At 44.2% G+C, this 16,184-nt stretch overlaps 1 protein-coding gene across 1 annotated transcript in view; it reads left to right on the top strand.

The window, feature by feature from the left end:
* The window catches only part of slc9a5 (solute carrier family 9 member A5), a 119,090-nt gene that overhangs the window by 74,407 nt on the left and 28,499 nt on the right, over positions 1-16,184 (top strand). The window contains exon 8 of the mRNA XM_084337251.1: positions 10,949-11,038. Within this exon, the coding sequence (XP_084193377.1) occupies positions 10,949-11,038 (90 nt within the window). The remainder of the gene's footprint in view (positions 1-10,948; positions 11,039-16,184) is intronic.

The raw sequence follows: 16,184 nt of genomic DNA, 5'->3' as shown, positions 1-16,184 counted from the left end.
AGGAGAAGCCACTATAGTTCAGGAGTGAGGAGGAGAAGCCACTACAGTTCAGGAGTGAGGAGAAGCCACTACAGTTCAGGAGTGAGGAGGAGAAGCCACTACAGTTCAGGAGTGAGGAGGAGAAGCCACTACAGTTCAGGAGTGAGGAGGAGAAGCCACTACAGTTCAGGAGTGAGGAGGAGACACTACAGTTCAGCAGTGAGGAGGAGAAGCCACTACAGTTCAGGAGTGAGGAGGAGAAGCCACTACAGTTCAGGAGTGAGGAGAAGCCACTACAGTTCAGGAGTGAGGAGGAGAAGCCACTACAGTTCAGGAGTGAGGAGAAGCCACTACAGTTCAGGAGTGAGGAGGAGAAGCCACTACAGTTCAGGAGTGAGGAGAAGCCACTACAGTTCAGGAGTGAGGAGGAGAAGCCACTACAGTTCAGGAGTGAGGAGGAGAAGCCACTACAGTTCAGCAGTGAGGAGGAGAAGCCACTACAGTTCAGGAGTGAGGAGGAGAAGCCACTACAGTTCAGGAGTGAGGAGAAGCCACTACAGTTCAGGAGTGAGGAGGAGAAGCCACTACAGTTAAGGAGTGAGGAGGAGAAGCCACTACAGTTCAGGAGAGAGGAGGAGAAGCCACTACAGTTAAGGAGTGAGGAGGAGAAGCCACTACAGTTCAGGAGAGAGGAGGAGAAGCCACTACAGTTCAGGAGTGAGGAGGAGAAGCCACTACAGTTAAGGAGTGAGGAGGAGAAGCCACTACAGTTCAGGAGTGAGGAGAAGCCACTACAGTTCAGGAGTGAGGAGGAGAAGCCACTACAGTTCAGGAGAGAGGAGGAGACGCCACTACAGTTCAGGAGTGAGGAGGAGAAGTCACTACAGTTCAAGAGTGAGGAGGAGAAGCCACTACAGTTCAGGAGTGAGGAGAAGCCACTACAGTTCAGGAGTGAGGAGGAGAAGCCACTACAGTTCAGGAGTGAGGAGAAGCCACTACAGTTCAGGAGTGAGGAGGAGAAGCCACTACAGTTCAGGGGTGAGGAGGAGAAGCCACTACAGTTCAGGAGTGAGGAGCAGAAGCCACTACAGTTCAGGAGTGAGGAGGAGAAGCCACTACAGTTCAGGAGTGAGGAGGAGAAGCCACTACAGTTCAGGAGTGAGGAGAAGCCACTACAGTTCAGGAGTGAGGAGAAGACACTACAGTTCAGGAGTGAGGAGGAGAAGCCACTACAGTTCAGGAGTGAGGAGGAGAAGCCACTACAGTTCAGGAGTGAGGAGGAGAAGCCACTACAGTTCAGGAGTGAGGAGGAGAAGCCACTACAGTTCAGAATCTCCCTGGATGTTCCCATTTCAGGCAGAAGCCCAAAGACGGCTGTAAGAGGATCCGTTCAAAGTTTCTATCAAATATTCCTTGGAATGTATTACATAAACATTGCAAATGAAACATTGTGACTTTTGACTGAAAAGCATTACAAATGATGAATAAATACCCCATGTACAGTGACAATACATTGTATACCTCTATTTTATGTTTCCCTTAGGCAGTGGTTTGTTTTGTTTTCACAACAAAGAAATACTAGAAGTCATGCATTTCTGTCGATCTCTTGAGCTGATTGGTATCGACCCTCTTTTGCTTTTAAATGCTTGGTTTCCAATAGTTCTTCCAGGTTTACTCAACCTGATGAAACACAGGCTCTCCCTGCCCTGTCGTGCAGCTCCTCCATGCGAGGCCAGGGGGCGCTGTTACCCTGTCGTGCAGCTCCTCCATGCGAGGCCAGGGGGCGCTGTTACCCTGTCGTGCAGCTCCTCCATGTGAGGCCAGGGGGCGCTGTTACCCTGTCGTGCAACTCCTCCATGCGAGGCCATGGGGGCGCTGTTACCCTGTCGTGCAGCTCCTCCATGTGAGGCCAGGGGGCGCTGTTACCCTGTCGTGCAGCTCCTCCATGCGAGGCCAGGGGGCGCTGTTACCCTGTCGTGCAGCTCCTCCATGTGAGGCCAGGGGGCGCTGTTACCCTGTCGTGCAGCTCCTCCATGCGAGGCCAGGGGGCGCTGTTACCCTGTCGTGCAGCTCCTCCATGCGAGGCCAGGGGGCGCTGTTACCCTGTCGTGCAGCTCCTCCATGCGAGGCCAGGGGGCGCTGTTACCCTGTCGTGCAGCTCCTCCATGCGAGGCCAGGGGGCGCTGTTACTCTGTCGTGCAGCTCCTCCATGTGAGGCCAGGGGGCGCTGTTACCCTGTCGTGCAGCTCCTCCATGTGAGGCCAGGGGGCGCTGTTACCCTGTCGTGCAGCTCCTCCATGCGAGGCCAGGGGGCGCTGTTACCCTGTCGTGCAGCTCCTCCATGTGAGGCCAGGGGGCGCTGTTACCCTGTCGTGCAGCTCCTCCATGTGAGGCCAGGGGGCGCTGTTACCCTGTCGTGCAGCTCCTCCATGTGAGGCCAGGGGGCGCTGTTACCCTGTCGTGCAGCTCCTCCATAGTTCTCTCTCCCTCCCCCCTTCTCTCTTCTGCATCTGCCTAATAGTGTGTGTGTGTGTGTGTGTGTGTGTGTGTGTGTGTGTGTGTGTGTGTGTGTGTGTGTGTGTGTGTGTGTGTGTGTGTGTGTGTGTGTGTGTGTGTGTGTGTGTGTGTGTGTGTGTGTGTGTGCCTGTGTGTATGTCTGTGTGTATGTCTGTGTGTATGTCTGTGTATGTCTGTGTGTGCGTGTGTGTTTTTCTGTCTGCCTGTTTGTGTGCGTGTGTTTGGGAAGGGATAAAAAGTCCCTTGCCTCCTGTCTGTTAGGGTTAGGTGTCTGTTCTAGAACCCAGGAGTGGAACACAGGCACAGGAGAATAGAGCGGTTTAGAATATTTAATGAGAGTATGGGAAGCAAGGTCCAAGGCGGTGAGAGGAGCTCAGAGACAAGGGGGAAGGAGTGGAGGAGTGACAGACTGGGCGGGTGTGTGTGTGTGTGTGTGTGTGTGTGTGTGAGGTCCATGATGGTTCAGGCTGGTGAGGGTCCGTGGTTGAGGTGTAGTCCGGAGAGGTGAGATCCTGGACATCAGAGAACAAGAGTTAGTATCATGGAGCAAAAAGTCACTGGGCACAAGAAGACATGATTTCATGAACGCTGAGTCCTATACCACGGGAGGTGAAAACAACACTCGGACAAGGAGTGACAGGAGTGCAGGCCTCTTTATCCTGGCTCCTTGATGATGTGTGTAGGCCGCACCCAGGTAGATAGTGGTTGTGAGGTGGGGACAGAAATAACCATGTATGGGCCTGGGAACCTGCTGACACACACAGGGGAGAGAAAAGCCCTGGCTGTGGCTGTAACACTGTCTTCTTGTGTCATATGCTGCTGCTGTGTGTATGTGTACTGTGTGTGTGTGTGTGTGTGTGTGTGTGTGTGTGCGCGTGTGCGTGCGTGCGTGCGTGCGTGTGATAGTGGATAACTGCAGAGTGGGCTGTGACATTTACAGTGCTGTAGGATACAGCTGCTCTCTGGCAGTCGAAGCCGTGGGACACTTTCAAAGAAAAACAGCATTATGTTATGTAACCTTTATTTAAGCAGAGGGAGACCTGACCTCGCTGCTGTTCAGCCTGGGACAGTGGAGTGTGGAGGAGGCAGCATGCATGTAAACAATGTCCCCATATAGTCACACGGCATCTCACTGTGATAAATGATAAAAGAGATTTACGGGGGAGGGGGAGAAAGGCTACTGCTGGCGTTAATAGAGACCCCGATCTGGGGTTAATCTAGCAGCTGGTCATCCACATCATCTGTGACAAACATCCAGAAGCACAGCCGTGTTCTGTTCATCGTGCCTTGGGGGCAACAGTAGTCCAGTGGTTAGTGAGGCGAGCTTGTGAACAAAATGCCGGTGGTTCAAGTCCACCTCCCTACCCTAGAGCAAGGCATTGAATCTCCTCTGCGTCCACCAGGCAGTAGGAGACTCGTTGTTGGGTGTGTCTGTGTGGAACAGTGTGTGAAGCAGCGCACGGTGCTCAGTCATCCTGAGATGCCGGTCCCAGCAACATTGATTTTTGTATCACCATCACGTGTGACGTTTCCAGCGTATGTAACTTGTGTCTGAACAAGATACAAGATACTCTAATGCCATACAACGATGGTCGTGGTAATTGTTTGCGGTACAGTTTGTTAAAAGCACTGGGACTGAAACATCAGACATCAAACGCCCCCCCCCCCCCCCCCCCCCCCTCCAATCTCCCAATCCCCACATTGAAGGAGAGCACACACTGGAAAACATCACATGTGTAATACAAATACATGTTCTGTGAGCATTATCTAGCGTTTTTCTGTTCAGTACCCATTAATTATTGCTTGAATATGCTGCTTTTGTCAACCTTTAGAAAAAAAGAAGTGGGTTGTACACACTCTCATCCCTCCCCACCTCCCTCCCTCTTATCCCTCCCTCCTCTCCTCCCCCCCTCTCTCCCTCCTCTCCTCTCTCCCTCCCTCCCTCGCTCCTCTCCTACCTCTCTCCCTCCCTCCTCTCCTCCCTTCATCGCTCTTTCTCTCCTCTTCTCCCTTCCTCGCTCCTCTCCTGCCTCCCCCACTCACTCCTATCCTCCTCCTCTACCTCCCTCCCTCGCTCGACTCTTCCCTCCCTCCCTCCCTCCATGCCTCCCTTCCTCCCTATACCTCTCCATTGTATAATAATCTGACTGAACATCTGCTAGCTGCTGTACACTCATATTTCAACTAGATTAGATGTGGATATTATTAACTAAACATGAGGTGCTATTTTCTGTACCACGTAAAGGCGATTGATGTGATCCTGCCAGCTGTTGAAACGCCATCTGGTGGTGAACAAAAGCCAGCATCACCCTGTTCACTGGCTCATAAATACTGAACGACACATTTCACAGTGAGCTGCAGCAATGGGCACACACACGCACACACACACACACGCACAAACGCACACAGGGGCGGACCTAGCACATTTGGCACCCTAGGCGAGCTTCACCACTGCGCCCCCCCCCCCCCCCCAAAATCAAAACATCTTAACCCTTTCGCTGCCGCGCTACCAAACGGTTAACCCTTTTCACTGCGACAATACGACCGTCAGTTGTGTGATAGTAAAGGGTTAACCCTCTGTCGTGTGGCAGTGAAAGGGTTAACAGTTATACAGTAAAGTACTGCACCTTTATTTTTTACAAGCAAGAACAAGAGCTAAGAATAAATGTAAGGTGCACACTAAAGAATTAAAACAAATAAACAACTTAGCTAACACACAATAATAATAATAACAATAACAAACAATAAAAGAACGTGCACATTTGCTTTAAAAGAAAATTATGTATTGTAAAATATGTTACACATATATAATCAAAATATAATATGCTAAATAAACAAACAAATAAATAAAAATGATAAATTCACTAAAGAACTATTTACATTCCACTCCCTATCATCACACTTCAAGGTTAGCCTGTAGCGTTTCCATTTAAGGGGTCCCCACACGGCGAGCGATTTTAGCCAGGCGACCGATTTTTTTAGCGAGCCGACAGACAGAATTGTATCGCCTTCATTGTTATGAATGAGAGAACCCACACGGCAGGAGATTCTGAAGCGACGGTCGCGCAGCTATTTCTGTCGCCTCGCTAAAAATCGCCTCGATCCTATTTTTTGAGGCGACACAGCAGGACAATGAGGAAATAACATGACTTCTACAGTAGAAGTAGTACAGAAGTTCTACTGGTGTATCATTTGTACACCATTAATGTATCATTCAATACATTCATTGATCAATAACCTACCTATTATTACCATGCTACTTATGTTCATTATTATTAACGGGAACAATTTAAATAAATAACGTTAGTTTGAGAAGCTATAGTGGCCGTTTGTCATTAACTAATGAATGAACAATGCGCCACGATGCACCTACTAGTGTTTTTATACCCGGGTAACAAAAGAAGTTGTGGATGTTGACAGAGTTTAATGTCCAGGCTGCAGCTGATGTAGTTTGTAAGGTTTATTGTCCAAAGAAAATTATGGTCGAGAACAAAACAGTTTGCGTCTTCCGTGAAAAAAACATTCTCTCTCAGCAGCTGCATAACAATACTTGTCCAATCGTTGGTAATGAACGTATCGTAGCGATCAGGCATGCAGTAATGTCAGGAAGAATGAGGAGAGGTTGTATTCGTATATGGTGGTTTAATTCCAGCTCAATATGGGTTTTACAGGTTAATACTCTCTCGTACTGCACAACACAGCTACCTGCTAACCCGCTTCACAACAACAATTGCACCAGGTGAGTTAGTTGAAGAGGTGAGCCAATTAGTGAAATCATCAGCTGGTGTTTAGGCAAGGCTGGAATGAAACCAAGCATACACTCTGCCCACAATGGAATGTGTTCTGCGATAGACAATGCTGAAATGAAAGAACAGAGGACACTTTATTTATTATTATTTAATGCACTTCTCCATTGAAGGTAAACTAACATGGACGGCATTCACATCACAGCATGAATAATATCACAATATTAAAAACAGAATGGTGTATCCTGAATAATATCACAATATTAACCACGGCATACTGGATTATCCTGAATAATATCACAATATTAAAGACAGAATACTGGAGTACCCTGAATAATATCACAATATTAAAGACAGAATACTGGAGTACCCTGAATAATATCACAATATTAACCACAGCATAATGCGGATCTGACTGTCTATTCTTCTGATAGCAGGTGTTCAATCAAAGATCCCCGCTTTCTAGTGTTGCACAAGGACCAATCAGCATTGGTATGGGCGGGTTCATTATCCATTGATGGGGATTTGATTGGCTGTTTACCTGCGGTCGCAGGATTAATAACGTTAATGTTAGTTCGACCAGATAAACAATTAAAATATACGAATTAAAATGGTTGGACCTGTGAGATTTGTACTTTGTAGGTCTGCATTTTAAATGTAAGGAGTAAAAAGTATGTTTTTTTTCTCTGAAATGTAATGGAGTAAAAGTACAAAGTATACAAACCTAATAATACTCGAGTAAAGTACAAATCCCCCAAAACAGTACTTAAGTATTGTAACGAAGTACAATTACTCAAGTACTTTACACCCCTGGTTAATACTGATTACAGCCAGACCACTGAGGCGTTCTTGAGCCATGGTTGACCTCAGGTATGTTTTCAAGAGTTTTAATTTGGAAAAACTCCTCTCGGCTGAAGCTACTGGTAGCGTTGCACTGATCCGCAGAGCAATACACAAGTTGGGATATATTTCTGTGAGCTGCTTGGTGTGTATGAATTTCAACAACTCAAGAGTTGTCATGCTCTTTGATGGCAAGTCAGGTACATTTTCCAACTCCTGAGCCAGCTCCTTCTCATCCAAATCCGATTTCCCTCCATGGTTTAAGGTGTGTACAAGTGCCTCTGCTTGCTTTATCAGCTTTTGGTGTGGCAGGTTTTGGAAGTTGTAAAAAATTGCATACCTTTTACCTTGGCACGTTTCTCTTCTTCTTCTTTTCTTCTCTTTTTATACTGCGACCCGGATGGCTTTTGTCTCTTCATAGTTCTCTAACATTAGTCTTTCTTTCCTCAACGCTCAATTCTTTTTTTTTATCCACTTTTTCTCCTAATTTTTCTATTTTTCTCCCATCCCAATTTAGCCATGCCAATTCTCCCCTCCCCTGTCTTGAACGTTGCTCGCATGTGCCCCCCACTGGCCGATTGTAGGGAGGATAGAAGCCTGTCACATGTCCCCTCCGATACATGTGGAGGCAGCCTGTCACATCTTTTCACCTGCCAGCGCGGACTCTCATTTTGGCGAGGAGTAACGTGTAGGAGGCTCACACTGCCCCCGCCATTTTCCTGTCTCTGCTGTGCAGGCGCCCCAACCAACCTGTAGGAGTCACTGTTTACAACGTCCAGATTACCACCCATTGACTACCCACCCGCTAACTCTGCCGATTGAGTTAGTATGACGGCCGGCCCAAGCCGGAGGCAACGCCGACAGCCGGATTTGAACCCGGTGTATCTTGCGTTGGTGACGAGCGCAATGTCCGCTGCGCCACCCAGCCGCCCTCGACGCTCAATTCTATAAATACTTGACCGATACCCATCAATGCACAGCGCTCTAGCATGTTCTGACTGTGAACACCTAAAGCTGAGGCTCAGACCGACCGACCGTTTTAGATTTTTGGCTAATTTTCCCTTATGTTAGAATTTTTTTTAATGTAAAAATAATGGTTGCAGATATAGAGGGGGGGGGGGCGCCAAAACTGGTGCAAGCAAACATTTTTTTTTTATTAAAAAATGTAAATAAAACGTTGTTTTATAATTTTTTTTTTTTAATATTTTGGCGCACACACACATAGAATCTTATAGGCAACCGCCTATATCGCCTGTAGGAAGCTCCGCCCCTGCACACACACGCACGCACGTCGCACGCACGCACACACACACGCACACACACACACACACGCAGGGGCGTAGCTGGGGGGGGGGGGGGTAGCTTAGGACGATTCCAAGGGCCCAGCACTGGGGGGGGCCCAAAACCCTTTTTTTTTTTTTTTTTTACTAGACATCACTCGGGTGTATTTATTGATGCTCTAATTGATACTATGTTTGTTTCTGAAGTGTGTGTGTGTGTGCGTGTCACGTGTGTGTGTGTGTGTGTGAGTGAGATATATAGAGAGAGAGGGGGGGGCTTTGGTAGACTATTGCATTGGTCCATTCATTGAAGATGAACGCAATGCGACATCCTTTACTAGGCTCACCCACCAACAGTGCAGGTGCTGAACTGCTGATCCGAATGTATAGGTAAAAACCATATTATGCGTTTTCATCAATTAATAAATGGCAAAAGAAAATTGCTCGCGCTCTTACGCGCTCGCATTCACTGGGGGCCTAGAAATACATTCTTCCATGGGGCCCAGAATCGACAGCTACGCCACTGCACACACGCACACACACACACACACACACACACACACACACACACACACGCACACACATATAGAATCTTAATTTATGTCCACATAAATACAATGTAGGAGACAAATATTATCAGTGCACGTGGGCATTGTGGGTTATTCTGTTACATTCGTGCCCAAATTGGCAAATGGCAACCAAAGTTACACACATAGGATGATGAACCTGACAATCAACACACAGCTCATGGGTACAGATTGGCAGCAGCGTCTTCTCCAAATTGCGCGGCTGCCAATAATAGCTGAATGAATGAATGAAAACTTTATTTAACAGATTGCAGAATGGGTACAATACAGTACGGCTCAATACACAGAATTGTTAAGGGGATGCAGACCAGAGAAAGACTTTCGTCTTGTTTACATCAGGGTCCCCCATTTTCAATTCATAGTGACATTTATGACATACACAACATACATGACATTTATGGCATAGGGGACATACATGACATACAGGTATATAGTACTGTTACATTTGTGACATATATGATATGCAAATATACAGTACTGTTACCCATAGATCCTAACAGCTGACACTGAGCAATATCTTGCTAACTGTTTGGCTCTTCCCTTGGGAAGACCGGCCATCTGAAGGCCTCTAACACCCAACTTATGAACATGACCCAGACTTCCAAATATGAAGACTAAAAGTTTACAGTTGTAGCCCAGTTGTGATATGGTATGCTCTAACAGTTGATACTTCAACATTTTGGTTGTAAAGGCTTCTTCTAGACTGTAGTCAAACGTACAGCCAACTTCTAGAATGAGAACCTCTCTGTTATTCTCATTAACTGTGATTCGGGGGTGTTTGCTGAAATATCAGAGAACGGAACAGTGAAAACTACATCCAGGAATCGACTTGTACTGGCAAGCCCCACGCCAGTAATATACAGCTTGGTGAGGAGATGGGCCACTTGGGGGCAGACAGGATGGTTTCCTTAGCCAGAGAGAGATTATTTTGGCCTAAGATGAGGGACGTGATCGATCATTATGTCACAAAAGTCCGTCCATTTGAGGCCATATCAATTGATTATGTGCACTTGAAGAAGAGCAGAGGCGGTATGAAATACAGTAGACCACTTCACAAAGACCAAATAGGTCTGGGAAGACAGTTGCACGCAAGATCTTCGATGACTTCATTTTATGATTTGGATCTAAAATTCATCATGATCAATGGAGGGAGTTTGTGAATGAGTTGTTTCACAAACTGCAGAGCTACAGTGGTATACACAGAACTCGAGAACAACGCCGTACCAGCATGCTCTGCAAGCTGGAAGAAACCCAGAGGTTTAACTGGAAGGACTATCGCAACAAAGTTACCCATGCATATAACTCCACTGTGCACGAAGCAACAGGATTCTCACATTTCTTCCTTCTTGTTGGAAGGGAGCCAACACTCCCCATCAATCTCGTGTTTCCAAATGAAGAAGAGAAAAACACTACATATGGAGAAGGATACGCTGAGAAATGGCACCAAAAACAAAACAATGCAAGAAGCCAAGAAGCATATGCCATTGCAGAAAATAATGTGAGAAAATATACAGAACGGCCAGAGAAACAAATATACTAATTAAAATGGTTGGACCTGCGAGATTTGTACTTTGTAAAATAATGTGAGAAAATATACAGAAAGAGGGCAGAAACATTATAACTAGAGAGCATGGAGTTTGGTTCTTGAACCTGGTGACCATGTAGTGATCTGGAACCTGTCAGAAAGAGGAGGACCAGGGAAGATCTGTGCTTACTTAAGTCTTTATTTTTCATGCAGCAACAAACACATGTAAGATGGGCGACACATAGGAACACACACACACACGCATGCATTGGGTCGCCAATGAAATGCCTCTCTTTTCATGCCACTATTTTCTTTCATTATTACAATTTGTTTCCTCTTTTGTAGCTGGGGAGGGTATTGCACCCTATAAAAAAAAGCAATACAACTGACTAATTGCTTTGTATTGATTGGAATTATATATATATATATTTCTCTATCTCTCTCTCTCTCTCTCCTCTCCTCTCTCTCTCTCAGGGTCTGACCATCAAGCCTCTGGTGAAGTGGCTGAAAGTACCCCGCGCCACCAACAGGAAGCCGACCATCAACGAGGAGATCCATGAGAGGGTGAGTCTGTTTGTTTCCAGTCCGGCACAATAGTAATTTAGAATCCCCTCTATCTGAACGACGCAGCACAATAGTCATTTAGAATCCCCACTATCTGAACGACGCAGCACAATAGTCATTTACAATCTCTTATCCATATTGTTCAATGTCCCATCTATTTCACCTTCAGGTGCTAACCCTACACGCTGTCTGCTACAGATTTACAGTGCGTTTGTTATGACCGATATAATATATATCACTGTCACTGACAGCACAGCAGTTTACAGTATCTTCCTAGCCTCTGGGCAGGATCCAGGCATATCATGGGATGTGTGAGAGATAAGGGCACCTTAGACACTGGTCGTCTATCCCCACAGATATCACTGACACTTAATCAGTCTAGAGTCTGCAGGCCTCGACTAAAAATAAACTGCATACCCATTTTACCTACACAACTCCGCATGATAGCATGTACAATAATGCTGTATTTACCATACCATATATATATACTGTATATATATCCACATCTGCCTGCCGGTACAATCCTGTACATGGATGTACATTAGGAGGTACATTATAACCAGGGGTGTCAAAAGTACCCAGAAATTATACGTAAGTGAAAGTATGGGTACCGTCTCAAAATCGTACTCAAGTAAAAGTCAAGAGTATCTGGTTAAAAACACACTTGAGTAAAAGTAAAAAACGTTTCTACTTTTAAATGTACTTAAGTACTAAAATGTAAAAGTTAAAACTTTTTTTTATTGCAAGGGATAGACCAGGGGTCACTACTCTCAAACTCATTCCATCGTGATGGTTGGACCTGCAAGATTTGTACTTTGTACTTTGTAGGTCTGTATTTGAAATGTAAGGAGTAAAAAGTATGTTTTTTCTTCTCTGAAATGTAATTGAGTAAAAGTACAAGTATACAAACCTAATAATAGTAAAGAGTAAAGTACAAATCCCCAAAAACAGTACTTAACCCATTCTTTGTCAATCACGTGTTAAGGCAGGTTTCTCCGCCATGCGTTGTCTGCCAATCACGCCGTAAGGCGTGTTTGAGATCAATATTTAATATTTTCGTCATGGTATTCATATTTCACCCACGGTGAGCCATCACAACTCTGCAACGCTTCAATACCGCCACCTGGTGGCCGATCGGCGAGTTGCCAAACCGGAAGTCCCCTTTGTAGCTTGGTCCGTCCCCTATTTTCGTCCGGCCACTCGTTTATCGTCCCGGGGCTCAATACAGACACGTGGCTATGGATCTTCGCCATAACTCAATAATCAACATGATTTGGACGTGTATTAGTAATATACAAACCGGAAATGGATTGCATCGATCAACATCACATAATTGGGATCTGTTTGCTCCACTCTCATCGCCCAACGCTATGAGGAGACTGGGGTGAGTTTCAGCGTTTTTCTTTATCATTTACGATACAACTGCTCTGATCAATATATCACCCATACTACATAAATCATTTAACGTCGGCCATTGAATTATAAACGACCCCCCCCCCCCCTCCATTCACCCGCAGATGATCAGTCATGACGTTTAGGACCATGTACAGTTGAAATTTTTAATATAGCATGTCCCCCTACAGATATGTGATTTTGTTAAGAGCAAATTTGTCCAGTTCCCCCATACACCTCCAAAAACTGTGATCGACCGCATCTTGGAGGTGAAGGTTGTAATCAAAGGCTCAATATCTAAACTATATAACATCATATCCCTATCCCTACCCTCCTCAGTATTGGCTATAAGACAAAACTGGGAGTCCGATCTAAATCATCAATTTACAGACAAAGAATGGGAAAATGCTCTTGCCCGAATACACTCTTCTTCAATATGTGCCCGCCATTCACTGATACAGTTCAAGCTCCTCCACCGTCTATATTGGTCAAAGACTAGACTTGCGAAGATAAATCCTGGCATGGATCCCACATGCGACCGGTGCCACCAAGCCCCTGGCTCACTTATTCATATGTTTTGGCATTGTCCAGTACTGGCCCCTTTCTGGACTTCCATTTTTAAATCTTATTCAGACATATTTTTTATGAATATTGACCCATGCCCTCTTATTGCATTATTTGGTCTGACACCGGAGAACGCTGCAATATCTATTGGGCAATCCAATGCCATGGCCTTTGCCTCACTCATTGCCAGACGCCTCATCCTATTCAACTGGAAGGCAGCCACTCCCCCTTCACACTTACACTGGATGAGGGATGTCATGTCTCTTATACATATAGAGAAAATCAGATTTACAACACAAGGCCACACAGATACCTTCCACAAAACATGGCAGCCCTTCCTATCTCATTTCAAAACCCATATGACTCCTTCCAAACTTGGGACCCCATGCCCCCCCTCCTCCCCCTATCTACCTTCCTGACACTGCTAGCCCACGTATGGCTGGGGAGATGGCATTGTGGTGGTCTGCTAAAGGTGTTAAATTTACTTTCCATTTTATTTGTTTTACCATCTGGAAATCACGCTACTAAAATGGAGAGTATTACTTATACTATATATTATTATTACAGTCTTTCCTATTTATATATATATATATATATATATATATATATATATATATATATATATATATATATATATATATATATATATATATATTTTTTTTTTTTTTTTTTTTTTTCTCTTTTGTTTTCTTTTAATTTTACTACATTTCTTTTTGCGTAGCTTTGTCTGCCACATCTGTACTTATGTTTAATTATTTAAATGTCTTTATTTTTTATTTTTATTTTATTTTTTATTTTTACATGTATGTTTGTCGTCGCCCTCACTGGGTGGGATGGGGTGGGATTAGGGGATAGGAATGGGGAAGGAAATGGAAGTTGTATAATTTGGATAACTGAAATGTATAAATATGTACTAATTCTTCCAATAAAAAAAGATAAACCTAATATAGCATGGATCGGTATCAAACTGCATTTGATAATCTAATATATGCATTTATGCCTATATCTCACGTTCTATGAAATACTGCAGAAAACGATAAAAACATATTTATACTCTAGACGGTATTTTAGTATGAATGTGTGAATGAAAAAGTAAAACGTTCCTACATCCTGAACGATAGATAATTGATGTTGAATGGGCCATAGTAATGTCAATTTAGCAATACAATTTAAAAAGTTATAGCCCTGCAAAGAAGGTGAACATCTCCATAGACAAATAGCGCTGGCAGAGGATGGTTTAGGATGATCAAAGTGGTGGCAGAGAATGGGTTAAGTATTGTAACAAAGTACAATTACTCAAGTACTTTACACCCCTGATTATAACGGTACCATGTAGACCATAGGTGTCAAACTCACGGCCTGCGGGCCAAATCCGGCCCGCCACGTCATTTGATGTGGCCCCCCAAGAGCTCAGAAAAAAAAAAAAAAAAAAATTTACATTAATATTGGGTTAAAAAATAGCAGTGTTAAAATAATTGTGGGTTAATGCGTTAATAAAGCTTTAACTTTGACAGCCTTAGTTATTACACATTCTTACACATACATGTTTGTTGAACATCTGAGGTAACAAAGGAAAAAAGCCAAAAGCACTTACTCCTCAGACATTCTTTGACAATTTTACAGCCCAAAATACAAAAAAGATCCAGGCGGAATAGGTAACAAAGGGTTGAAGAAATATTGTCTGAACTGTCAGATGCAAACTGGCTGTGTGACATAACCGAGCATCTCGCTCAATTGAATAAGAAGCTGTAGGGACGCAAACAAGTCCCACCCAAAACTTGATCAATATTATAGTTGTGAACTGAGACAACCCTTATTTTGTTATTTTTGAGTACAGTTACAGTTGTGTGTTCATGCAGACACATAATAGCAATTTCATTACGAATTGAAAATGGGGGACCCTGATGTAAACAAGTCGAAAGTCTTTCTCTGGTCTGCATCCCCTTAACAATTGTGTGTATTGAGCTGTACTGTACTGTACCCATTCTGCAATCTGTTAATTAAAGTTAATTAAACTATCTTCCATTAGTTGGATGTATGGCCTCTGCAAGGTTGTGTGCAGCCATTTGTTTTTGTAACATCTGCTACATCTGTCCCACGTGTTCTTTGCAGCTCACAGTTGTTAGTTCTGCCCCTCTTGACTGTGACAAAAAGGTTTTGAACGAACTTAATGTCATAGCTTGTATTTGATGATATTCTTCTTTGTTATTTACTTGAATGGTTTGATCATTGATTGGTGGAGTAATATGGGGTTCTGATAAACTAAAATTATTTGTTAAAATAACATAAGCTAACATATATTTTTACATTTATGCAAATGAATATGCAATATGTATAACTTGAATAAGTAATAAATACAGAAACACCATGTTTAACAATATGTAAATGTGTAGCTACATTTATTTTACATTACATTAACATTTATACGGTCTTTGGCCCTTTGAGGGCAACCATAATGCTGATGTGGCCCTCTGTGAAAATGAGTTTGACACCCCTGATGTAGACTCTACAATGTAGAGCAACATTATGCATACAGCGGGGGGAGCAGAGGGAGACACTGTACCAGCAGAATGGATGGATGTTGTCCAGGAGGAATAGAGGAGGAGAAGTCACTGGTGGAAGCAGAAATTTAGGTTTTTGTTTCGGTGGCTGCAACACGTGTTTTACAAAAAAGTTTTACTCTCTTTGGATGAAGAATATTCAGTAAAAATAGACACTGCGTAGACGTAGAGTGGATTGTGTCATAGCCCCAGTTTGTGGGTGCGTGTGCGTGTGTGTGTGTGTGTGTGTGTGTGTGTGTGTGTGTGTGTGTGTGTGTGTGTGTGTGTGTGTGTGTGTGTGTGTGTGTGTGTGTGTGTGTGTGTGTGTGTGTGTGTGTGTGTGTGTGTGTGTGTGTGTGTGTGTGTGTGTGTGTGTGTGTGTGTGTGTGTGTGTGTGTGTGTAAGTAAGTAATAACAGGACAGTTTTCTGCATCCTCTTCCTGGGATGCTGCCTGTACTGGGTCAGAGCAAAATTAATCAACACACACACACACACACACACACACACACACACACACACACACACACACACACACACACACACACACACACACACACACACAGCCAATTTTAGCTCGGCTCACAGTCTTTCACAAGGCATTAAAGGGGTACTATACCCAATTTAAGAATGTATACATGTTATTCCTATT

The sequence above is a fragment of the Notolepis coatsorum genome (assembly GCF_963971535.1).
Source record: "Notolepis coatsorum genome assembly, chromosome: 20".
Taxonomy (NCBI): domain Eukaryota; kingdom Metazoa; phylum Chordata; class Actinopteri; order Aulopiformes; family Paralepididae; genus Notolepis; species Notolepis coatsorum.
The sequence above is the reverse complement of the archived record's forward strand: the minus strand, read 5'-3'. Positions and strand labels throughout refer to the sequence as shown.